The sequence below is a fragment of the Dermacentor variabilis genome, chromosome 9 (genome assembly GCF_050947875.1).
Source record: "Dermacentor variabilis isolate Ectoservices chromosome 9, ASM5094787v1, whole genome shotgun sequence".
In the NCBI taxonomy this organism is placed as follows: Eukaryota; Metazoa; Arthropoda; class Arachnida; order Ixodida; family Ixodidae; genus Dermacentor; species Dermacentor variabilis.
The window spans coordinates 124,995,163-125,021,195 of NC_134576.1; the positions used below are offsets into that span (position 1 = coordinate 124,995,163).

At 45.4% G+C, this 26,033-nt stretch overlaps 1 protein-coding gene across 2 annotated transcripts; it reads right to left on the reverse strand.

Moving 5' to 3' along the window:
• Positions 1–986: 986 nt before the first annotated feature.
• On the reverse strand, positions 987–25,909 carry UbcE2H (ubiquitin conjugating enzyme E2H). 2 transcript variants are annotated; one of them, XM_075669257.1, is made up of 7 exons: positions 25,491–25,909; positions 21,542–21,618; positions 16,266–16,340; positions 15,009–15,048; positions 12,792–12,844; positions 11,564–11,692; positions 987–4,855 (listed from the first exon to the last, which is right to left on the reverse strand). In XM_075669257.1, the coding sequence occupies exons 1-7, from the start codon at positions 25,541–25,543 to the stop codon at positions 4,737–4,739; spliced, it is 546 nt and encodes a 181-aa protein (XP_075525372.1). In that variant the 5' UTR covers positions 25,544–25,909; the 3' UTR covers positions 987–4,736. The 2 variants fall into 2 exon arrangements, with proteins under 2 accessions (XP_075525372.1, XP_075525371.1); XM_075669256.1 differs by lacking the exon at positions 25,491–25,909 and adding an exon at positions 25,239–25,458 and having other exon boundaries at positions 21,542–21,649.
• Between the last annotated feature and the right edge of the window lie 124 nt (positions 25,910–26,033).

Here is a 26,033-nt window from a genome sequence, read left to right on the forward strand (position 1 = left end):
AGGCAAGTAAAGGTAAACTGCAGCAGATGCAGACCATCCAATGGTTGAATTACATGTGGCTGCTTGCGAATATACGCACCTATCAAATCGTGTGCCACGCGACAGAGAGAGGTCGTCGAAGCGTAGCAGCATTATAGCAGCAGCAAGACCATCTCGCCATCGTGTTCTATATAAAGTGCAAGTTCAGTTAGATCATATTGCACCCTGCACGCTGTGGGTGCGAGGGAAAGCGTGCAAAGGCCAGTCAAAAAGGATGTTAGCGCCCCACGCACACATTTTGTCTGCATAAGCAGGAACGAAGGGGGGGGGGGGGGTCATCTGCCTTTCTTTTAGCCGGCCGTAGCTGCGCATGGCTGTTAATGTGGCCATGCGCACAAGTGGCCGATGTGCCCCGCCCCATCTTGCAGGTAAGCTGTGGCTGGCACAAAGACTAGCCAAGCCCAAATGGCTGCAACTTCAGGTCGTATAATCTCGAGTTTCGAAGACGTGTTGAAGAGTCATTCAGACAAAGCATTCACTTTTCTCTGCCTACGCTCCTAACGATAGCGTTGTACATTGCAGGAAACACTTATGACCACAGCGTCGCAGGCTTTACATTGTACCACCAATGTGAATATATAATTGAACTTGACAACCACGAAATGGCACGTTTGATCGCAGATTCCCAAATTCACCAAAATAACTTTTTTTTATCACTGGGATTTGTTTCCGATTGCTTGATAATTGAGAAATTCCACCAGCCCCTTTCATGTAATAAATACCCTTTGGCGACTGCTTATTTGCATAAATGGTTGAATTTCAACACAATGAAATTTTGCTACACCGAAGTGTTGATTTTACAGACTTCGTTATATCGAGCTTTAACTGTACAACATACATTTCGATCTCCATGTGAAAGATGAGCAGCAATACACAAGTCATTGCACAAACTGCTCGAACAATTATGTGGGAAAAATATTCAGAGAAGCAAACGCAAGACTTGCAAAAAAGATGGATATAGCTTTATTTATAAATTCATATAGAACTATGGTGTCTCCGTACTCAAAAAAAAAAAAAAAAAAAGGACTATAGTGATTGAGACAAGCAATGGTTTAAGATGCATACGTTCACACTGGCAATACTACTCAAGAAGCACGGCCCCTGCCAGACAAAGAAAAACAAAAGCAAAACCGGTCCAAAATGGCGTCGTACAAGTGCTGTGGGACCGGTCCAAATCCAACTACTTTTTCACACACTGACTGCTGCAAACTGCCGAAGGAAATCTCCGGAAACAAGGCGGCACTGGCGGGGAAAAAAAAACAACTGCAACAGCGGCAGCTTTGCCACGTGACACTGGTGCACCAATCCTACATGCACGGCATGGCAGCAAGCGCAAGCTTGCAACATGGAAGCAAGGACGAAACAACTGCTGCTCTTTGAAAGCACGCCGACGGCTTCCAGTGCACCTCCGTGACAAACTGTGCATTCAAAAGACTCATTTAGTTGTTGCCTCCAAGATGCCTGCTGTCAGCCAGTGAAAATGTGCAGACAAATTTACATTTACACGACGCCAATGTGTGCTGAACGATCATCATTCTGTTTGCTGATATGGCAACCTCAATATTTGTTCCCCCTGCCCAAGCTTCAATGTAAAGATGCAACCACATGGAACACATTTTCGACAAGGCATCACTCGTTTCAGTACGTACATTTTAAATTGCACAAGTCGTATCGAAGCAGTAACATATGTCAATACAAAGCAGTGGTTATACTAGGTGACAATCGCACAAATCATTTCAGCAAGGAAAAAACACGGTCATCATGAGGTGCAACGGAAACGCGCCAATAGTGTACAACATTACACCAAAAATATACTGTAAATGTGTCCTCCGCATCTCGATCATGAAAGCAAGCATTAGGATACTGCTGACGCTAATTCCTGCTATAGGCAGCATCATGTTTACAGCTTGTCTTTAGCCATGTTGGTACTGCTTTTTGGATGCAAATTTGCTGGTCCAGAACTTACCGCATCTTCTTACCCGAAGGACATATGTGACGAACCGAATGCGTAAGATGCCAACAGTTTCTTTACAGCTAGTCCGCCAATAGCGCTGCCATGGGGGTATATCTGGCAATGCAGCTGCCAGATAGGTGCACATTTCCACTGGCTTCTCTGAGATTGCACTGTTACGAGACGCACAACACCAGTCGATCAGGAAACGAAAGTGCCGACATGCGGTGACTCCATGAGTACCAATGTCCAACTTTTGCGCAAGTAAATACGCAAGAAACGACAACAATTCAGCTCGACTCCCAACAGCTTGCGAAAGTAAAAGGAAATTGTAAAAAAGAAAATCGGGGCACGCTCTGCAATCCTTTCCCCGCAAGCGGGCACTCTTAGTGAAGTTATCACAGTTTGTTTTGTTTGACGCTATCGAGCACAAAGAAAAAATATCGTCAATCATCTTCCCTAGAGCTTTGACGAAGGTGTTCCTCATCCCCAAAGTGCTCGGTTTTGCAATGAACTCAGTATCGTGTCGCAGTAATGAAGCAATAACTACAGCACGTGCTGCATATTCTCGTGTTCCTTACTGAAGAGCCATTGCATTAGTTTTGTGATGTGCTTTGCAATAAGTTAAAAAGAAAGGAACACGCACGAAACTCGTTTGCAGATGCGCCGCTTTTATATCTGCCGATCAATCACCCAGACAAGTGCGTCGAGTACCGGGATGAAGAACATTCACAAATGGTGAGAAGCGCTATATAGTTTGGTCGGGCATTTGAAGAATGCGTGCACACATGACCGTTCGGACAGGATGGTCGCGACTATGATGGAGCTTGAATGGACCGTTTTCCCAGAACCCCTCCCCCCCTCTTTCCTCGCAGCTCAAGGACGAGTGGAGACCAAGGCGCTAACAATGGGTGCCAGCCATGCTAAAACAGCACGGCACGCTCGACAATGCGCTTTGGTCAATCAACTCTGATGTCTGTAAATTACGCATCAAGATCGCGCTTAGAGTCGCTGACTAAGCAGCTAACTATTTGAAAGAAAACTGTCTGGTCCACCAGTTTTGGGTGAACTGAGTGGAACACCGCATTCTCGGCTAAAGAAATACGAAGGTGATGCTAGGTCAAAGAATTGCTACAAAAAGGCACAATCATGCATTCGAAATCACCTGCTGCAATGAACATACAATCTCTTAATGCACTAAAAAAAACTGGAAGCGACGAACTGACACCATAGCTAAAGCCTTGGAGAACAGCCTTGTCCTTCCTCGATTCATTTTGATTACACAACTACTAACGAATACACAAGCTGTGCTCTACTCGAGTGCTGACAATGAAGTTGGCCCGTGCTAAACCCTGCATGACCAACAGCTAACAACATGCGCGCATAGTGACGAAAAAAACGATTTACACACTGTGCAAACGAATAAAAATTGGGGCTCCGGGCCACGCAACTAAAAGCGTTTAAACAATGAACCTCGTATGACAATATATTCGTGCAGCAATGAAAGAAAAACTGACGAAGAGAAGGACAATGTTACTGAACTTTTCAACGTCAAACATGCTCAGCTAATATAACTGCCTTCGTCCTCGAAGGCAAACCAGTCAATTGAAGGTTTGTGGGGAAAAGCGCTCAAAAAGACGGCAGACTACCGAGAACATACAACGCAATAGAACTGAAAAGGAAAGCGTTCTCTAAAACGAGCTCTCTCCTTCTCGAATTGCTGCTCAGCTTACCTTGCTGAACGCTAGTCAATAAAACGTTACAGACTGCACGCATGACAGCGGGAACCCAATTATCAAACCAGACGTTTCAGGGGTATTCCCAACTTTTGCGTTGCACAACATTAAGCACGCAGCCAGGACCTCTGCGATGCGAGAATGACACTAACGAAAGGTGTGCCGCTCCTTTCATCACATTCGCTTCTGAAAGTTGAGCCAATCGGCGCACGCCAAACAAGACATCCCCCGAAAGTGATCGACCGAATTTGCGGGCCTTGAAAGAAGCACGAACACAGTGCGCGAGAGAAAAAAAAAAAAAAAAAAAGAAAAAAAAAACGAGTTAAAAGTGACCGATTGAGAAGCAGGACGTTCTCTTGCCACAGCTACAGGCATGCAGAAGGGGCGAGAGTGAGACACGAGCACGTCCACGCGAGAGACGCGACACATACGCACACACACACACACGTGCATCCCCGGCTCAGCTGGCACTTCTCTCACCAGCCGACGAAGCCAGTAGCGAGGAGGGCGCAGGGACCACCACGACGACAGCAAGGCAGCACATGCGCGAGAAACATGACGACAAGACGCAACACTTGCACAGGGAGCAGAGAAAGTCCCGCCACACGGTCACTGTCTTGGCACATCTCGCTGGCAGGGAGGCGGACAGAAGGAGGGGGGAAAAAGATTCACACGGCCACAGAATTGAATTCAGGGTAACACATGCCGCTTCCCTGCGCTCTAGCGGCCAAGTCCTTCTCTTGCAAACTATGCAGGTGCAAGAAGAAAAACGGACATAGGTGGTTGCCGAGGTGACAATCTGATGCGGAGGATGTGCAGTGGCCAGGAGAGGGGATGGTCGGGAAGGTGGAAAGATGGCGCTCCAGTAGCAGAGGTGACAGAGAAAGGAAAAAGGCGATGACAGCTCTCGTGTCTTGTCTCGTTCTTCTCCCGGCCTCTGCGCTTTCTGCTGTGTGTGAGTGGTGTGTGTGTGTCTGTGGATTTTGTCGGGCTGACAGATGCATGAAGTCTTACAGCTCCATGTCTTTGGTCTCGTCATCCGAGAAATCACTCATGGAACTCTCGCTGCTCGACGACTCGTTGTCCTGCTCCCGCAACGCCTCCTCCGTGGCAAACCTCTTGACATACTCTGCGCGTGAAATGGAACATTCACGTCAGCATGACAGGGTCACGGAAAGACAACAAGCCATCATTGCATTTGAGGTTTTTTCACCTGATCTAAATGCGCAGTCTTGAAAAATGCTTTATTTACACGATTCCAATGTACACCCAATTAGAGCAGGTTTTAAGTAAGAAAATAATCATGAACCTGAACGTAATATGCCACTGATTTATAAAACGGAAATACAGCAGGCACCCTACATTTGCGGTCAGTCAAAACGAGATGTGCAGAATTTACCTTTTCTGACAATAAATTTTTAAAGAGCTTTCCTAATGAAAGTGGTGCGTCATTGCCATTTGCACTTCACCGGCCACAGATACCAAACACACAGGCGGTGTTCTAGAGCGATAATTCTTAGAGACACCACTATCATTTTCGCAAGTCTCTGCATCAAACTCGAAATATGCAGCCAACGGCGTCCCTGGCACTATGCGCAAATAGTGAGCTTGCCACAGCGCCAAAAATGCTGGCAGCTGTACACCGACGCATACGGTGCCTAGTCACATGACATCTCGCACCTATGAAAGTTATTGACTGAGAATACTGCTCCAGATTGTGGTCTAACACAAAATGAAACCACAGCAACTGTCATGAAAATGTCTTCTGTCGCCATTTTGTGATGGTGACAGCAATGACGCTGCGTCTGGAGGCTCCGACAATAGGCTGTTGCCAACACCGCCAACTATGTTATGGTTTTATACCCGACTAATACGGAGGCAATCTTCGGACCCCTTTTCACTGAAAAGGGGTGCATGTTAGATTCAGGTAAATATAGTCGTGCTTGTAAAAAAGGTTGAAAACCAGACTGCTGATGTATTTAAGTCAACACTTTTCAATGTAGACTATTTGTCTAGAGAAATTTACATGCACGAACGCTAAGTTAACATGGTTGTGAAACAAGAACAACAGCACAGTTGATCCTGGCTATATAAAACACGGATATACTTTTGTCTATCGTAATGTCCCCTTGGAAATCCTATGCCAAAGTAGAGCGCTGTACTATGCATGTATTAAACTCCCGGCCACTGAACAAATGGGGATGCAGTCACTTCTCATGCTGTATCAAGCTCAAATATATTTTTGTTTATATCATAATATCCCCTTGGAAATCCTATGCAAAAAGTATAGTGCTGTGCACAACTCTTGTACAGCGAACTTCCAAAGGGGACACGGTCACCTCTCGCGCTGTCTGAAACATTGAATGCCAACGAATTCGAAACAGCACTGTTTTGACATATGGTATCAAACAAGACTTTGAACCTAAAGGGCAGAACATGTCATGGAGAAAAAATGAGCAGGGCATGTCTCAGTTTTGCTAGCTGCGCATACTGATGGCTGAAGTAAACGGCAGCAAGAGCAAATCACCACTCTGCTTCAAGAAGGTGAAAGGCCTCTCAGTCCGGTACGTGTTTCACAAGAAAGTGTGGACGACACTTGATCTTTTTACTGAGTAGCTCTGGGCATGGGTTGACAAACTGGAGGTGCCTGCACCCCCAGTTCTGTCTTCTTGCAGACCATGGTTCTACGCAAACAGCATATTCAGGTCCTGCAAGGAGCCAGAACGAATTTGACCCCAACCCCTACTTGGACAGATTTTTACATCACAGCAACAATGTGGGAGACTCAAAGCAAGAAGAGACAGGCAGGCTTGCGGACGACAAGCGAGGGCAACTGGTTTCAAAAAGAAGCCGGTCCCAAAACTATTACCTGACAGAACAGTCTGCTTGGTTGACTCACTGCCGCCATATGACCATCAGCCATTTAAACAGCATAGGTATTTAAACGGCAAGGCGCGTTCATGCGCAGTTTAACAGCGCAAGCAAGTGCACTAATGGTGGCCTGGCACAGATAAATGCAGGCTGGTTTGCATCCAATTTTACCTTATCCCGAATAAAAACACACAAGCACTTTGACGTGCGCAAGGCATAGTGCAGTCTCACATCCAGGCAACACATAGTTTTGGGGCTATAATTAGTGTTGCAATCAGTCTTATCAAGGACCACTCCGCAGTGCGACCGACTTGTGACATTTGCGTGTAACCAGTAAGCAAACTTTTGTGCATTCGGCACAGCATTGGAGAAAAAAAAAATCTGTAAATTTGCGCTTTTCACAATCTCTGGGAACTCTCTGCCTTGGAGAAAAAAAACCTGTAAATTTGTGCTTTTCACAATCTCTGGGAACTCTCCCAGACATGCGGAGTCTTCAAATAAGCTTCAGAGAGGAATTACAGCTAATCCTCATAACGAACTCATTGGGACAGAAATTGACTTCGTTTAAGCGGCAGTTGGAGAACAGCATAAAAGTTATAGAAATGTCATAGTAATGTCGTCATTACTATAACACGAAAAACTTCTAATGCGATATTTCGAATAACGCGATTTCATTAAAATAAGCGTTTACTGTATCTTATATTTTGAATCCTTGATATATCGAGCTATTTCGCAAGCCCCTTCAACTTCGATATATCCTCGATCGACTGCACAGACGCCTTCCGTTAATTCGATCCTGATGGAACTGATGAAACTGCTCGAATTATCCGGCTGGTCTAGTTATAAAAAAGGCAGAAAAACACTTGGCATGATTTGTCTTTAAAGTTAGCTATGCCACAACATGGCCGCATTATACGATGGGGCATACCAAGCGGGGAAGGGGCTACTGTTATGGGACATAGCACGTTTCCTTAATTTGCACACACACATGCGCTGTCTCCAGCCACAATATGAGCACCCAGATGCCTGTATGTTTACCAGCCATTCCTTCAGAGTTTTAGAAAGACTTGTGGGTGAAGAAAAACCAGACAGATGCTGATGCCTGGTGTCTGCAAATTATATTTTAATAGAGCCTGCTCAATCAGGCAGGAGCAGGACCAAGCGCCACTGGCCTTTGATTTCTCAACTGCCGATTCCACTGCTTGCGCACCATCAGCGTGCTGGACGTGTCATCAAGCAAGGCAAAGCAGCATGTCAAGCCACGCAATACCTGGTCAACGAAATGCTGTACAGTCTGGGCCGCATTGCGAAGACCGAAAGGCATACGCAGATATCCAAACAGGCCAAAGGGTGTTATATTTGCGGTCTTGGGAATATCTGAGGGTTCCACAAGAATCTGGTGATAGGTTTTCATCAGGGCGGCCTTGCTAAAGATGGTGCAGCCGTGCAATGTGGACATAAAATCCTGAATGTGAGGCATTATCTACTTGTCTAAGACAGTGGCCTTGTTGAGAGCACGATAATCGCCACAGGGGCGCCAGTCACTGGCCTTCTTGGGCACCATATGGAGTGGCGAGGCCCCAGGGCTGGAGGAGGGACGAATGAAGCCAAGGTCAAGCATGTGTTCAACCTCCTCTTTGGCAGCAGCTAGATAATCCAGCGTGAGGCAACGAGCCCGAGCAAATAAAGGAGGGCCAGTCGTGACGATATGATGCGTCACACTGCGGGCGACCGAGGACTGAATGGAGGGGGGTCAGAAGACGTCCAGAAACTCGGCAAGGATGGCTGACCAAGGGTTGGGCACATCTATGTGTGCCTGGAGAAGCCGGAGCGGTGTAGCGTGACAGGAAATGCTTTGGACAGTTAAGGTCGTCTTGGAATCCAAGATACGGCTGCGCCGCATGTCGACGACGAGCTCTTAGTGCCCAAGAAAGTCTGCTCCGATGATGGGCTGGCGCACGGCCGCAATGACAAAGATCCGGCAAAAGGTACGCCTGAGGCCCATGTCAAGCATCACCGATTTTTGGCCGTAGGTCCAGATGATCGATCCATTGACCGCGGTGAGAGGAGGCGAGTCGGGAGGACGGCGGCTCTCAGCCAATGTAGGAAGAAGGACGCAGATTTCGGCACCAGTGGTGACGAGATAGCAGACTTTAGTAACGTGGTTGGCGATGTGAAAAGGGCGACTGGATCTGGGTTCGGGAACAGCGGTCATCATCAGAGTTTGGCGCAACTGTTTCCCATGTGGAAGCAGGGCTGGTGGCACCACTTCGTGCGAGAGCCCTAGCGACGGTGGTACCAGCAAAGGAGAACGGCATCCATAGTGACCAGAACTGAGGCGGTAAGGGTGCGATGAAGAATGAGGCTGGCGTGTCCGGAAGGCAGCAACTTCAGCTGTCAGTCACGCTACTTGCCGTGCGAGCTCCTCATTAGCTTCAAGAAGATGCTCATAGTTGTTGCCAGCGGCTGCGCTGTGCGACAGAGGGTCAGGAGGGCGATTAACTATGGCCATGGAGGAAAAACAGACATCCATAATCTCCACGGGCAACTGAGCGGGAGATTACAGCTTCAAAGACGAAGACGCAGGTCAGGATCCATGCGCACTTGTAGTGGAAGGCACCGCAAGAAAAGTTCCCGGAGAAGTGTGCTGCTGGTTGAAGGAGCCAGGTCTCCAGCCAACGCTTGCATGCAACGCAATAAATTGGTAGGTTTGTGGTCACAGAGTTCCTCCAATGTAAGAAGTAGTTGTATTTGATCCTGCTCCATTTCCGTGGTGCGCTGAATGAATGTCGCCTTAAGTGGTCATAGGGGCGGTCGACGGGTGGGGAGCATAGAACATCGTCAACAATCGTAGCAGTACGAGGTGGAAACACTCCAACGACGTGGTCGAACATGGTCAACTGCGAACTAGGCGGTGGCGACGGAACAAGGATCCAATGGTAATGAACCAAAGTTCCGAGTCCGACGACAAGAACTTCGGGAGCTTGAGAGCGGAGACCTCGGGCTCATGGGGAGGTGGCACTGACAGCAGTACTTGATCGGGAGGACCCAAGGCCATGACTTGCTGTATAGAAGGTGGGCTGCGAAGACAGTAGGGCTCGAGCTCCTGGCAGCGGCAGGCCCAGTGAAGCGGCTGAGGCATCTGGAACTGAGAGAGATGACGCGAAGTCCAGAGTCGCCAATTTGTGGGTGAAGAAAAACCTGACAGACGCTGGTGCCTAGCGTCCACAAATTACATATTTAACAAAGCCCACTCAATCAGGTGGGAGTGTGACCACGTGCCGCTGACCTTAGATTTCTCAACCGCCGATTCCACTGCTCGCGCACCGTCAGCGTCCTGGGCGTGTCATCATTTTATTTTATTTATTTATCAAATACTTAAAATAAAGTTTACCTGCCTTGGTAGCTCAGTGGCTATGGTGTTGCGCTGCTGAGATTTAGGTTGCGGGTTGGATCCTGGAAGCAGTGGCCGCAATTCAGAGGGGGCAAATTTAAAAAAAAAAAAAAAGCACTCGTGTGCTTGGAGTTAGGTGCACATTAATGAACCCATAGCCACTGAGCTACCAAGGCAGGTAAACTTTATTTTATTTATTTATCGAATACTGCAGGCAAGAACGCCCAAGCAGGAGAGGCAAGAAACTCAGAACACAATGTGCACACAATAACGGTTCAATATTATAACTATAGTTCTAAAAGTGGAAGAAACGCATAATACAATGTTCTAGATACTCATGTGACATTTCACCGCATCCAGGATCAAACACGCAACCTAAATCTCAGCAGCGCAACACCATAGCCACTGAGCTACCAAGGCAGGTAAACTTTAAGTAAAGTATTTAAATGAGAGAAAAAAAATTCTTGACAGAACTTGAAAACAGATTATAAGATTTCTAGAGAGTGAAGGGATGCATATGGATGCTTCTACCATTCCGCGATTGTTTGGGGAAAGATGGGAAACTTGAACAGCTTAGTTCCAGAAAAGTACGGAGCTAAGGGTAAAGGACGAGTACGACAGGTTTGTCAGGTTAATGGAGCTACAGAGGAGGCAGGGTCCAGGATGAGTGATTGAAAAGCAAGTATTAAAACCTCTGGGGTAAAAATTTCCTTCTGGACTGTAGTGTCTTAAAACCAGCAGACAATTCTGAGACAGTCATTGCGGCTGTACTTTAAAAAAATGAAATAAACAGCTCTTCTCTGAAGACTTTTCAATGCATCGATGTTAGTTTAGTATATGGGTCCCAAATGACACGTCATATTCCAGTTTTGGCCTTATCAATGACTCATAAGCTAACTGTATTACATGAGTGGGGCCTTCTTTAAGCTTGTGGTGGAGCAAGCTTAGTTTTTGAAAAGCAGATGGGCTAAGTGTTATTGATATGGGTATTCCAACTCCAGGCATTTGTTATTGTGATGCCAAGAGACTTGTATTCCATCAATTCAGTTAGTGGTTCACAACTGATAGAGTAGGAGAAATTAAGAGCTTTCTTTTTTCGTTACATGGACTACCGAACATCTTCAAGTTCAGTTCCGTTCCCCCGGTTTTACTCCATGAGCGAATGTTGTTTATGACAGAGTTTGAAACTAGCTGGTCTTCATTCATTTTCATATCTCATTAAAATGTATGCAGTCATCTGAAAACAGGTGAATTTTTACAGGACAATCTATTACATCCACAATATCATTATGAAATATTTTTTTTAAAAAGCAGGGGCCCCAGGACGCTCGTCTGCAGCATCCCAGATGTTACTGGAAGAACGTCCAATTGTTCATTAATTTCTACATATTGATTACTCTCTGTTAGATATGAACAGATCCAGCATACAAGAAAATGTGGCAGTCCAATCTGTTCTAACATATAAATGAACTTATGTGGGACTATGTCAAGTGCTTTCCTAAAGTCTAAAAATATTAGGCCTACTTGACATCTTGGATGTGACTACTAGACAAGGTTGTGCCACACGTTCACCTTGCACTTTCTTCTTGTACTCCTCTGGTTTGTGCAGGTACATGGCTGCTGCATCACCATTCAGAGGGTCGATGGGGTTGGGGTAGGTCAACAGCTGCGGCAGGAACGACTCGAAGATGTTGGACAGGTCTGCACATAACAAATGGCTTGAGGAAGTGCGGTCACATATTTTCAAAGTTCTCTATAAGCTCTACCACATGCTTCTTGCGTGTAAAAAGATGACAAGCATGAAGGTTTTAAAGATTGTTTTAGAGACTGCACACCATACTACTCTCAATGGAGCAGGCTCAGCGCATTCTGTGAAAGAAACTTTATTTAATCTTATTAAACAAAACATTTGTCAAGTGCAACACCAGCACTGACCACAGCTCAGTGGCAGCTGCAGAGGGCAGTAGTGGCACCGCTATGTGCACTTATTGTAAAGCGACATGTACAGACATATTCGCTGTAGAGATTCAGAATAGCACGGCTGCCAATTCTTCCATATTTTCTGTAAATTTTCTAAATTAGTACTGCTTTCACAACTTTTGGTTTTTTTTTTCAGTAAAGTTCCGGTTGTCGGACTGAATGTTCCGCTGGAAGCCTTTAGATGGCCTGAGAATGCTATATTAGTACCTGCGTCAAGCAAGTTTTTTCAAATTCCTACAGCAGGTGAAATCAACACCAAACTGGATGAAAAAGGTCACTGTGATCCTTTTATAATAACAGTGTGCTGCTTCTCAGTTTGTGCTGTTCTACACAAAAATTAGTACTGTAAGCACCCCCTCCCCATCCTCTCAGTGTCATTCCCAAGAGATTTTTTATTAAAGTTCACTGGTTAGCAGGTAAGCGACAGATATGAAAGATGAGAATTTGGCTGAGGATATGTGGAATCCTTCACCATATATGCAATTTTCTTGTGGAAGCATTCGACTGTACTTGAAACTGCCTTCAACAACCGGTCTGAGGACCTTTTTTAGAGATACTATAGTTTTAATCGCCGACTGCAACACTGCATGAGCCTTTGTCACAACAGCAGCCACACAATTGTCTAATGAATTGGCAAACAAGTCGAGCATACATCATTTCAGTTTCGCGATGAAAACAATTTTTTTGGATGGTTGAAATTTTGGAAATCTTGTTGAAAAAAAGGTGCTTTCAAACTTCCTGCACTTTTCTGTGTGCTGGCTTGAACGTAGTGCCAAGATTCAGTGGCTAGAGAAAATGCCTGGTCATTGCCATCACTCACCATAAAGTGCCGTCCATGCTTGGTTGATGACGTCCAAGCACACAGTGCCAGACCTACAGGTGGGAAGAACAGATGTAAGAAACACTAATCATACCCTTAGGATTACTATAATAGGCTGATTGAGTTTATAAAGAGACTCTAACAAGAAAAATAGCTTGAGCAGTATTAGTAAGTTACCATTCTGCAATACCAAAAAGGCCACTCAAATTGTCAGGAGACTTGATAAGCCAGGAAAGAAGCAAACACAAAAGACTTGTGGCAATGCCATATTCAAGTTCCCAAATCAGGCCGTCATGACGTGATGTATTTTGACTGTGCCTGATTGGGCCTAGTTAACTTTTTGTCAATAACGAGTGACTACATTGTGTTCGAAAGGTGCCAGGGACTTCATGTGGCAAGTTTTGAAAAATTTTTACTGCTGCAAGTGCCCAAATATGAAAAATGCTTTGAAAGCCACAACACCGCAATGACATGACGTTTGAAAAAAATAAACATTGTATTAAACTTTCAACTTTATTTCCTCTTTTGGTAATGAACTCATTACCACAAGATAAACAAAAATAGTTTTCGGTGAGTACTTTACCAATGTAAGTTGATATAGTGTTTCTTTTCAGTGTACTTCCAACATCCTGAAGCAACGCATGAACTATGAGAGACGCTACCGTGGAAGGCTCTAGATTAATTTTGACGTTCTGCATTCCATCCATTTAGCATTTTTACACTCCATCTCAGAATCACCATGACATCTCATGCAAATAAATTTCAGTTTGCACTTTCAGGTAAACTCACCAGCACTAGACAAAGCAAAACGGCAACCATTCCACAACAGCAATGAGGCAATGTATACAGATGCTGAGCCACTAGCAATTTAAGAAACTTATCACACCACAAGGCAAACTGACGTGCAATGACACCAATAGCCACTCAGGACAGATACAGCACTACACAAACTATATGACTAGTCTAATCAAAACGACCTATGAAAGCCCAATGAAAAGCTTTTTACAGTGGAGCTATTAGAACCTCGCTGGGTTTCCCTTGACGTACACAGCTTTGTTGAGCTGGGGGAGAGAGAGCTGAGAGAGAGTGAAAGCAGAGTATAAAAATAGCATCGCGCAGCATAGCGATGCGGAGAGGGTTGGTGTGCCTAGCGGGGGACAAGGAGCGGCGCCGTGGGGGCACAGGTGGTGCGACGTCATTGCTCTTCGATAAAAATCCGCGTGCACGCTTCGGCAGTCCCCTTTCTCGCAGTGGGAAAAAAGAAGTGACCTGGTGTTTGCTTAGCAATGGCTAAGTCTACCGTCAGGACTACCGAGGAAGGAGCCGCTCGACTGGAGCGCCATCAAGAAGCTGATCGTGAATGGAAGCGTCAGCAGAGATCTGATCCTGAAGCGCAAGCTAGGGAAGCTTAAGCAAGGCGTCATAAGAGGGGAGAAGATTCTGAAGCTCGCAAACACGGCTCATTGAATTCTTCGAGATACTACACAGAACATCGTGAAGAAATTCTGAGCGCTAGTAAAGTAGTGCCAAACTGCACACTTAGTCTTAACTTTTGCTGGGCTTCCCCCAGATCCGCTGGTCTCTGGTGTTTGCAATAGCAGAGCCATACATAATGTTTTTGTTTTCTTTTTTAATTATTAACCTAAATCTTAACTTTGAGAAAAGAGCCAGACTGACTGAAATTGAGTGCACAATTCATTTTTTTTTTCTCTCATTTTCATGCTGCTTGCCCTGTGGCACAGATGTGCATTTGAAAAGGAAGAGCAGAGGCCCTCCTAGCGTAGTGGATTAGCACACTCATCAGTGAACGAACACATATAACTGACTGACTCATTCGTAGCTTGACAGCTCAGCATCCTTTGTCAAGTAGCCTTCGTTTCTAGGCAACAGGTGGCAAATCAAAAAGCTTTTGATTGGAGCTTATTCAGTCTCCTTTACATAGCTCTTCCCAAGCAAATGAGGTTCTGTCAAACATTCACTTTTAATACGACCTGCACAGCTAACAAACGTGTGTGCACACTATCAATGAAAGGTGTACAATTAACTTCTGCACAAATGCAGCCTTTCTCAAGTCAAGAAAAGATGCCATGCCAGGCACTGAACCATGACAGTACAAGCTGCATAACGTGACCAGTCTTGCATGTTTGCAACTGCTTGCCCCATTTTGTCAATTTGACAGTCCCCATTCTCGAAATGGTCAAAAATAAAGGCACTTACACTTCATCGATGTTTGGGTGATAAATCTTGTTCATGAAGCCTGGTGAGAAAAAGAAAATCATGCGAACAATGGATAAGCATTGCTATTACCAACACACAACAGAAACAAAATCAGCAATGACACAGATGTTCCTAGTATTCCAAGCTTTCTTACAGAAGTTGAGCAGAAAGCCGACAAGATTGCTGAAAGAGTGGTAAGAACATCTACAGTGCATAAACAAATCACATGCATGCCGATGCACAAGATCAATTGACATGGCTCCATTCTTTTTTTTTAAACTGTGAGCACATTCAAGCCTACAGGAAGCATGTGAACTGGCAGCTTTGAGCTCGTGAATAAGCCGTTTGTGCGTTCACCATTGCTATGGTGAATGCCAAGAGCAGGGACGTCAAATCAGCTTTGGTTTCTTTTTGGCTTAATCCATCTACGTGGTCACCCAAATGAAACGGCTATGTCATCATCACCTTGCTCCAAGAAAACTTCTTCCCTGCCTATACCTGGCACTACTAAAGTGGCTGCCATGAAACTCAAAACAACTGTGAACGCAGATTGAGCTATGGAAATGAGCATCGCAAAGCAAGACATGCGAGATGCCCCAGTGGGGAGGGCTCCATATTAATCAAGGTCACCTGGGTTCCTTTTAAACTGCAGCTAAGATGCAGCTTACTAGCAAATCTTCCATTTCACTGTCATCAGAATGCAGCAGCAGGGGCTGGGAACCGAAACCACAGCCCTGCACTTGGCAGCAAAACATTTCAGCCACTAAGAAAGTGTGCTGGGTTAACTTAATACTAAACACTTCATTGGTGTAAAGAAACAGCATGGAGAAAGAACACAACTTAGCCACAAAGAACAGCAAATGCTGCCAATAAACCAATATCCAATAAGAGAAATTCATGCTCAACCTGTGATGGTTCCCACGGTGGTTGAATGATGGCAACAGATGTTCTAGTAAACTTAGCGTGAAGTTAAGTGTAACAGTACTGTAACAGTGACGTGCTTCAAGCTCTGTTCAGGAAAGGACAGTACAGCGGCTGGACTGTCACATCTGCCACACTTAGTTTTTTCTTTTGCTCCTATTCCAATAAGTTCTGTAAAAATCTACAAGGTAAATGAAGTTTCACATAAAGAAAGATTACCATCCATCTGGCCGCAGTGGGAATGCTACAAAGAGACACCCATTCCTTTCGCTGCAAGAAATGCCACTAGATATCCAAATGGGCAACTTCCCACAGCAGAAAGAAGGCCAAGCTCACCTATTGATGGCGACTTGAAAGGGTACTTCTCAGGTAGGTCAACCCTGACTTTCCAGACACCTCCCTCATAAGGTGCTGCAAGGCAGAACACACAACGCAACATTAAGTGCGCGCTTCCCAAAGTCTGCAATTTCGGAGCCCACTAGAACTTGGCAGACTCCAGTGACTCTTGATTACCTTCCCTTGTTTACCATGAACAGTTATGCGAAGGCCCTGGCTACAGCATTAGACCTTCCTGTTCACTGGGGAGATTCTTCTTTCCATGGCAGCATGCTACACTCATAGCGAAAGCCAGCACAGAGCCTTTTTCTTTACTCAGTGATGATCCAGCCAGCAATTTTTGGAGCAGAAAAGTCACTCTAGAGCAGCTTAGGAGCAGCCACACAAGCATTTTGGAGCAGTTTCGGAGCAGAAAAATTTGTCTTTTTGGAACACTTGGAGTAGTACAGCAGTAATCTGTAGCCATTTGGCAAAGTTTGTTATTACTGTGCAATCAGTAAGTGCTGCTCAAAAGTGAAGCAAGACAAAGCAAACAGCAGCCAATTAAGCTTGTCTTCCTACGGATGCTATACCATGCACACTATGTTGCAAGCACCTTTATTTAGATAGACAAGAAACTTAATTTTGTAAATACTAAAAAAAAATTGTACGCAAACAAGAACAAAGATATCCACCTAAAGCTCTAAATAGCTCTAAAGGCCTGTCAGTAAACTTACTAGGCATATCGGTGCTCATACTGTGATAGGAGATGGTAGGTGCACGCGTGTATAATTAAAATAAGCATACTGTGTCCCGTGACAATTACCCCTTCCCACTTTTTATGCTTCACCGCAATACTTCGCGTATGCTTCACCGCATAACACTGCTGTATTGAGGCGAAGCTGATTTTAAGAAACTGGCATTATGCAACGCACCGCACTTGAATGCCATTGGCCAGGATTACAATGGCGGAGTCGGCGCCATTGCTAACAGCGGTGAATTGTTTCAATGAAAAACTCGGCGCCGAAAAGCAAGCTGGTCGCTAACCTCAAAGTTAATGAGAGCAGCATTCCGGGCAAATTGGTAATCCATTACTTAAATGATTTTGCACAGCAAAAAAAAAAAAAAAAAGAACGATCTTGGTGATCCACTGTCGCGATCATGGATGCAAACCTCTTGAGGATCAATGCACGATTGTTTCACGTGGCAGCACGCAGCTCATCCGCGAAATATCTGAAGCGCAGATGATCGCGAAATTGGGTGATAAGTGTGTTAGCTTCCCGTCTTTGGCTCTCACAGAAAAAGAACTAAGTTTCTTGGAGGCGGCATCACATGACTTGCAACTATATTACACGAATTCGCACTTCATTCTCTTGTAAGCGCATGCACAGTCTACACTGCTACACACACAGTCTACACAGTCTACACTGCTTCCCATGTATAAAATCAACGCAGTGGCACAATAAACTTAGTTGAAAGTTTGCGCTTGGTGTGTCGTCTTCTATCACGTCCGTGTCTTTTTTTTTTTTTTGTCGCGCAATATCATTTAAGTAACCTCGAAGTAGCTAGGGCTAGCATTGCCGTGGTGGTGGTTACGGCTGCCAGTGGATCTGTGTGCGAGAGCGCTGATTCGAGGCGGCGAGATAATCAATATGGCCGCGGTGGCGGCTTCGATTAATGCAGTTTCGGACCTGCGGTCATGGCAAAAAGTCTGGAAAATCTGACAGCGAAGGTTTCTTGCGTCCGAAATTTCAGAAGTTCCAATACATTGAGTTTACGGGGTATGTACGTGGCAGTGCCGCGATGCGACCAAATTTTCAAATGACCGAAAAATCGGTAGACTGTATTTGAATGTTCACAAATCGATTCGTATAACGGAGTAGTTGCATAACCTTACTGAAAACATTGCGTTGCTGCGAAAACGCGAAAATAATGAACTTTTGTGCAGTTGGCGCAAATGACACCCGAGTGGGCCCAGCCAGGAGCAGGCAAAATGGCACAAATGGTGTAGTTGGACCACCACTGTTTACTGAAAACTGAAGCTTTTTTCGCCTACCATCCCAGGTTTAACATGGCTGCTGCTGCGGTATCTAAGCAGATATATTTCCGACTATGTCTACAAAGTTTAGATGTGTGCAGAATGCCACTACAAACAAATGCACTTTTTAGCCCCCTATCTACTGACTGACAAAGCAGTGCCAATAAGCACACTTCTGCCCCTCGTAATAAATATTTTTTTTCATTACCTGAACATGTCAGCTCAGAGATACCCTGTTGGAAAAAAAATTGTTAGGCATACAGATGTGGACATAAGAAGAGGTAAACTGACAACACAAATGCACACTTGTGTAATTCGTTTCTCTCTTCATGCATCTGTGTCTGCATGCCTAACTTTTTTCTAACAGGAATCCCTAACAACTAGCTCAACTTTGTTGTTACAAGCTTCATAAATATCTCTACAACACACTGAACTCTTAATAACCTAGTGCATTATATTCAACCGATTCCTTCATTTACTTGGCTTTCTTTGACTTGGCTATTCGGAATATACCACTGGGTGTATGGCCCACTCCTGGCCAATACTCTGGAATGCGTGTGCGCCACTGTGACAAAAGTGGTATCTGAATCTTTAAATGTAGCTAGATGTATGTCATTGCCGTTCTTATCCTTTACAAGAATCGTACTTCACCTTCATGCTTGTGATATCGCTGTGCAGACATTTGACACTGCAGCCGCCCGACTTGGCGTTTTCATTGCAGCATAGCTTATGAAGGGTGCAGTGTATAAACAATAAAAATTGCACAAGACTAGAGTTGTGACCTTTGCTGTGGATGAAAGTAAACAAAATAGTACGAATTTCATGAAGTTGTATACTGTTTAATTAAGTGCTTTACTAAAACTTCAATTCACATCATTCCAGCGTATGTGTTGCATCTACGCAGTTTTTAATGCAATAGCATTAAAGAGCCCATGTCGCAGAAAATTTGTTGTCGGACGTCGCTTTGGTGAAGAGATTTTCGAACCACCCATATCCAGGCCCTCCATGTGATGCAAGTAATTTACTGAACTAATTGAATTTCTCAAGCTAAAATGCATGGAAAAACTGTTAACTATGACTTACACACAACCTGCAGTAATGACAGCACTCCGATTGTAATTTGACTATATGAGAAAACATAATCCTGTTACGCGAAGACTCGAATACACCCCTCTTCCAGCGTTTTTACCATTCGCAAACCAGCCGTAGTGTCCACCATTTGCATGTGCCGGCACACAGGAGTCTTGGGGGCCAAGGAGCGGCATGCTTGATTCCTTGCAATACCTCCAGCTAGCGCTCGCCTCTGTCGCATTGCGACCCATGCAAGAGGCTGCGTTTTTACCAGAAAGCCCGCTTTCGTGCATAGCGTTTGTGGCCAACCTTTCCCAGTAAACATTACGGTTACATATGCTCCAGTTGCTGGGAAGCATGAGAAGCAGTCAGGGATCTTCGAATGCTATTGCTTTCCACTCTTAAAGGCAAAGCTTAAGCGTTGTCCAAATTTTTTTATGCTCATCTCTAACCTCACAACCACCATGCTGATGCCCTCTCCCTCCTACTGTGTCGTTATCACATCTTGGAGAATCCATTCAAAGCCAGGGATGGAAATGCACATTTACTAGCTCATGATGGTCAATCACAGTAGAATGTGGATGAAAAGTAAGGTTTACAGTCACATAAGTGCAGATTCAGTTTCTCACACTACTGCGCAATGTTTAAGAATGTTTCATGGGAATCATTCAAAATTCTTGTGGATTGGTGCACAGGTTCAGCCTATTCACTGTTGTTTGCAATTATAACATCGCAACATTACCATCCCCCATCCGGCAATTCACTATATACAAGCTTTTTGGTTCTGTGAAATGAGAAGCAACATACACAAACATATGAGAAAATTTGTTACACTGAATAGTGGTACTTTAAGTCAGCTGAGCTAGAAACCAGCTCCAAACAAAGTATTCTGGTAAGAATGTATTCTGGTAAGAATGATTTTTGTTCCGATGATCAAAGAGAACTGTTTTACAGCAGTGTTTCCCAAAGAGAATACTGGGAGTGAATGCAGACTTGACTAGCTTGACATTAAGCTGATGTCGGTACCTTTCGTGTTCTTCAGAACAGCACAAATATGCAGCCCCTTCCCATAACTTCCCACAAAAATGCAAAAACTCGTCGTTGGACGCCTGCGTGTCAATACAAAGCACTGATGCTGGCACTGTCACTAGTGCTTTTGAGCAGGTATTCACACTGGCTCATCAGGTTGTTATGGCAACGCCTCAGGCAGCTCTCATTCAAACGGTCTATACAAACTATTGACCTGTGTCAAGACCCCTTTTGAAACTATTTCCGCTGCATCTTGTCGTAACCGTGAGAGGGGGTCATGACCCAATTGCAGAAACAGCGAAAATAAGTCAAGCCAGTCTGTGGGCATAAGACCAACTCTGCTGGACTGGCTCATGTCAACAATAGCTATACAAGGATAAAAGCAAACTGTTTTTTTGTGTGTGTGTGTGTGCAACAACCACGATCTTATGAGGCACGCCATAGTGGGGAAACCACGGATTAATCTTGATCATGCACATGAGCATTTTTTTTCTTTGCCCCATCAAAATGCAGTCACTGCGGCCAAAATCGAACCCGCAACCTCGAACTCGGCAGCACAATTCCAAAGCCACTTGGCTACCACAGCTGGTGTAAGGGAAAGAAGCAAGAACAGCTGGTGTAAGGGAAAGAAGCAAGAACTTGCGGAAATGCAAGAACTAAAGACCACAAGCTGCACAAATGCAGCACACACAAAGCTCAATCAACTGCAGGCCAATGTGGCTTATAATATAACAAGGTCCTTCCAAACTTCTGAAGACAGGACAGCCAAGACCAAGGGCATTGCTGAAAGTGCACACAGGTCCAAATAAAGTCGACCTCCATTAAACTCTATGCTTATGATAGAGACTTTCAGATTAATTTTCAGATTACCCAACATCAAATTAATTGAAGTGATTGCATAGTATGAGTAACTCCTGTGACTTTTGAAAGGTTCAAAATAATAACAAAGGCAGTTTTCTTGAAGCACACTATGTCGCACGTCCAAACTGTTTCGTGTACATTCTCAACAGGAATATTTCGTACAACTAACAGCTCCCAACTCGCACATATATGAACAGAACACAGAAACAAACTGCAATCATTGGCAGTTCTGCCTCAGTCGCAGCAAAATTGAGACATTGCAAATGAAATAGAGTGAGAGAACGCATGTTGAACTCACTTGCTTTAGGGCCGTAGAACTTGACGCAGAATTCATTCAGCCCTCCGAGAATGGTGACTTCGTGCTTGCTTTCAATGCTGGGCTTCAAGTCAAGGTGCTTAAACAGTGCTATATTACAGGCCACAGACAGCATTGATTGAGAAAGCGTGCAAGCTGCTACTGGGAGCACCTCTAATTTTAAAAATGTGCTTCCAAAAGTGGTCTTCACTGCTGAAGCTAAATACAGTCACACTTCAACACAATGAACATGGATAAAATTATGTAAATCAAATGCTTTTCGGCAATATTGGCACACAACGAATAACAGACGTAACTAAGGCATTTTGTGTTGTACCCGGCTTCATCATAACAAGGCTTGACTGTACTGACAACAAAGGCACCAGTGAGCTTCTAGTAGTATACGTGTCAATAGCTTTAGCTTTACTTTCATGACTTAATAATCTGACCTTTGCAGTAAGTTGATACAGCTGTGCCTACGTTAAATACTTGCATGACACTGTGTTTAGCTGTTCGGTTAGGCACCTGCATCGCTAGTATATTAGGAACAGTGCACAGCCACCAAGGTATCAGTGCATTCGGCAAAAAGCAAGCGTTTCTCATAGTTACCTGAAAATTTGCACATACGACTAACCTTTTCAAAGGTACAAATGTGTTAGCCGAGAAGCGGCACGCCGTCATTTGTGTCCCTGATGAAATCAATACCAAGTTGTACAGTTTTTGAGATCCATCAGGGAAACCAAACAGCCCATTTCATCCAAGGTGGTCACCAAGCAACGGGAGCAGATGCAAGAAAGTCGTCTAGCGCCTCTGTCTTGGCATTCAGTTTTTATGTGAATGTTTTCAGCAGCAAACATGACAAGCAGTTGAGCAGTCAAGTTGAATGACAAACATCCATTCCACACAGCTGGATGCCAACAAACACGTAAGCAGAGAGAGTACACTGCACAAAGCTGGCCCGTGAATGCAGGAAACAATGTTCGTTTACCAGAAACAGCTACACAATTAAAGTCTACTGTGAGGTATGTTCTTCCTCGGTTTGAATTTCTTATGCACTACAGTTCAAGATCAATCCTCCAGTTGCTTACCTCTTCAGCATTGTATAGTTTCATGAAAGTGCTGTGAGAAATAACATTTTCGGCTAACAGAGCAGTTAATACCCGGTATCATATTAAAGAAGATCTGGATAGAAATTAAGCATTTTTGTCCGTGTCCCTATGTCATGTGCACTAGGCCTATAAAGGAGGATTACACATTTGATCAAAGTGCACCCTCCCAGCCCAAGCTAAACAGCAGTTCAGTGCATCATGCGAACTCCACACTACCTTCACAAGCCTTGCACTAACTTGACACAAGTGCACACAGTGCAACAAATACTACCTGCAAAGTGTACAACACATTCGTGTGCACGGTGTAATTCACAACTTTGGGAACTAACCCCCGAAACTCCAGATATGAAAACAGGCTTGCTGCTAAGTAGCAATAAAAGATTAGGCTGGGCAGAAGAGATGTTTTATATGAGGCTTCTCGTATGTTAACTGACAATATTTCACAGAATATGAGCAAAAAATTTATGCAGGGTTATTTGCAAGCAAAGCAGTGTTGTTCTGTGGCGTGACAGGCTACTGCAAATGCATTTATCAGCAAGACCACAACAGCTGCCATGAACAAAGATAAGAACAGATATGGGATTAGGATATCTCCAAGAGTGCAAACAGCTGCTTGGGTGGCAAGTAAAAGAAACCTGATGGGCACAACAGCTGGTGCAAATTAATAAGCCCAACACTACACTATTACGAAATGTACTGTTTATATTTCAATTTTAGACATCGAAACACAAGCAACCAAACCTATATTTGCGTACGATAAAGTCAAACTCGTCTAGAAGCTTGGCAAAAAAAAAAAAAGTTACACATATCGGATGATGACATATCTACAAATGCGCTTTGTGCATATTTCTTTGTCCCCGTTTTTGTGTGATGACATATCTACAAATGCGCTTTGTGCATATTTCTTTGTCCCCGTTTTTGTGTAGCGCAAGGTTTCAGGATGACCTATACTAAGAACTCATCGAGAAAAAGCTACAATCTAATAAAAGTTTGCCAGTTCAAAGCCAGGCTAACTGGCGAGACAGGGATAGCAGCCAAACCACGCGCCTAGGAAACCGTAGGTGGTCGTTGCGGAACGCGCGCTACGACGCAATGTCGTTCGCAGTCGCGCGTCTTGGTGCACCGCCAGATGTGACGGACACTTCTGTTTCTCCCGTTTTTTACGTCCTTATCGCCGAGGGGATTGTACGCCTACGCCGCCTGGGCTGCCGTCATCCTTTTTTCTATTTCTTTCCACTGGGCGAGAACGCAATAGGCACAAACAAACGAGGCACAGACGAACGTGACTCAATCGCCTCAGGCCGGTAAAAAATTTGGCTGCCGAACGCGCTTCTTCATGCAAATACTTGGAGCCGATGTCCACAAGACGAGTCACTATAATGTTGCAAAATTTGCATTCGCAACAACAGCTTTTTTCGATCTTTTTGATTACGAAACAAGACGCAGGCTGAGGGGGGGGGGGGTATTTTTTTTTTTTTTATACGCAGGTTACTACGCACAGGTATACAGACAACTGGGCCAGGGAGAAAAGAACACGAGCGAATTACGAGAAGCGAAACCTACATCGACGCATAGCCGACGTTGCACACAGCATGCGATACAAATTAGCTGGATTCGCCTCGGGGCAGGTAAGAGCCAGAACACATAACTGGGGTAGTGCGTGCGGATAGACGGAAATGTTTCCGCCGCTCTAAAAGCCGCGACGCTCTAGCTCCCAAGAACTGCGAAGACGACACTGAACACGTCGAGAAAACGTCACGCACTACGAAGCGGGCATGCGAGCGCCTAACGAACAGCTGCAGCGGACGGTCGGCCGCGAGTTCGGATGTCATGACCAAGGTAAAAAAAACCTGCCTTCGTAACCTCTCCGGAACACCCAAGAAAAAAAAAAGGGGGGGGGGGGGCGCAAGCAACGCAGAAGGCTGCAACAACCTGGAACCAGTGAAAGAAGAAGTCGTTTACAAAAAGGAGGTCAGAAACGCACGCTAGCAACGGGGTGTGCGCTTTTGTCGCAGCAGCTGATCAGAGGACAGCGAAAGAACCCGTGATATACATGTATTTTTCTTGGCTGGGAAAATTCCCCGTCGCTGCCTCTGCTCGTCACGACGTAACGCGAAAATAAGCGTCGATTAAACGAGCGAGCGAGAGGACGCGTCCAGCAGATGTTCGCGTTTGGACAGACATAAAACCATCGTCGGCTAGCCCCCCCCCCCCCCCCTTATTTTCCCAGGAAGGCAAAAAAAAAACATGCATATACACAACCGCAACACCAGCAGTCGCGAACGTGCGCCTGGAAACAGGCAACGCATCGGGGCGTGCGTGGTCGAAAGGGTTGCTCAAATCACCTGGAGGTCACAGGCCACACTTTTGGTTGGGTACTTTTTAAACCGTTAACGCACACACACAGCGTGAGGCAAACATGAGCGCGTAGCGATTGGTACCGCAGCGTACAGTGGGCACTCGGGCAGCAACAAAGAGAGTCCGATCACACCAGCGTGCCCTCAAACCTGATTAGACCAGCTGAGGAACATGCCAAGCGAAGCAACAATACGGCGATCGCAGCAGCCTGTGCCCTTAACGACGGGACTCACCTACAACATGTATCGAGCGTGAAGTTGCAGTCCCCGCATCGTCAGCCGGGGATTCTTGCGCGCTGTGTCGGTTTCCAAACAAGCCACGCACTGGGTGCCAAACGCGCACATTTCGCCCCCCCCCCCTCCAAACCAATCCAACACCGAGCGAAACGCGACCAAGCAATGCAACGCTCCAGGGTGTGAAGCGCGCTGGGTATCGCATTTTTTCCCATTCGCTGTTGACTCATTTCAGCAGCAAGGAAAGGATACAGTTTAATGACGTCGGTATCCATACGCCTCTTCCCAGCGCTTGGAGAAGACATCTTCTTGTCTTACCTCACGGCAGGAAGCTGCGATAGAAAAACCGCCTGCGGACCCGCGCGGTTACCAGCGCTTGCCGTGTGGTACTCAATGCTTCGGCTCACAATGGCGAACTGCTGGCTGCTGGTGGCTGGCTGGACTGCTCTGCTGCAACACCGCACGTGACGTAGACGTCACGTGAACATGCCCGTCTTTTTTTTGCTTTGGGGAGGGAAGAGAAAACTAAACACGAAGAAGCGAAACGGTCCTTGGGTCCTTGCCTGGCTTCCACGCGTGGGTTTAGCGTCACTCCGACGCATATGACGTGCCCGATTTATCCCCCGGCCCGGAATTTTCGGGAGCTGCCAACCTGGCGACAACGTCAAGTTCGAGAGGCACAAATACGCGCGTTAACAAAACGATGAAGAAGTTGCGAGGGGCCCTCTGCCTTTCTCTGTGGGAGAAGGAACGAAGCCCCGCCCAGTCTCACTCAGTGTTGCCCGTAGCTCCCCG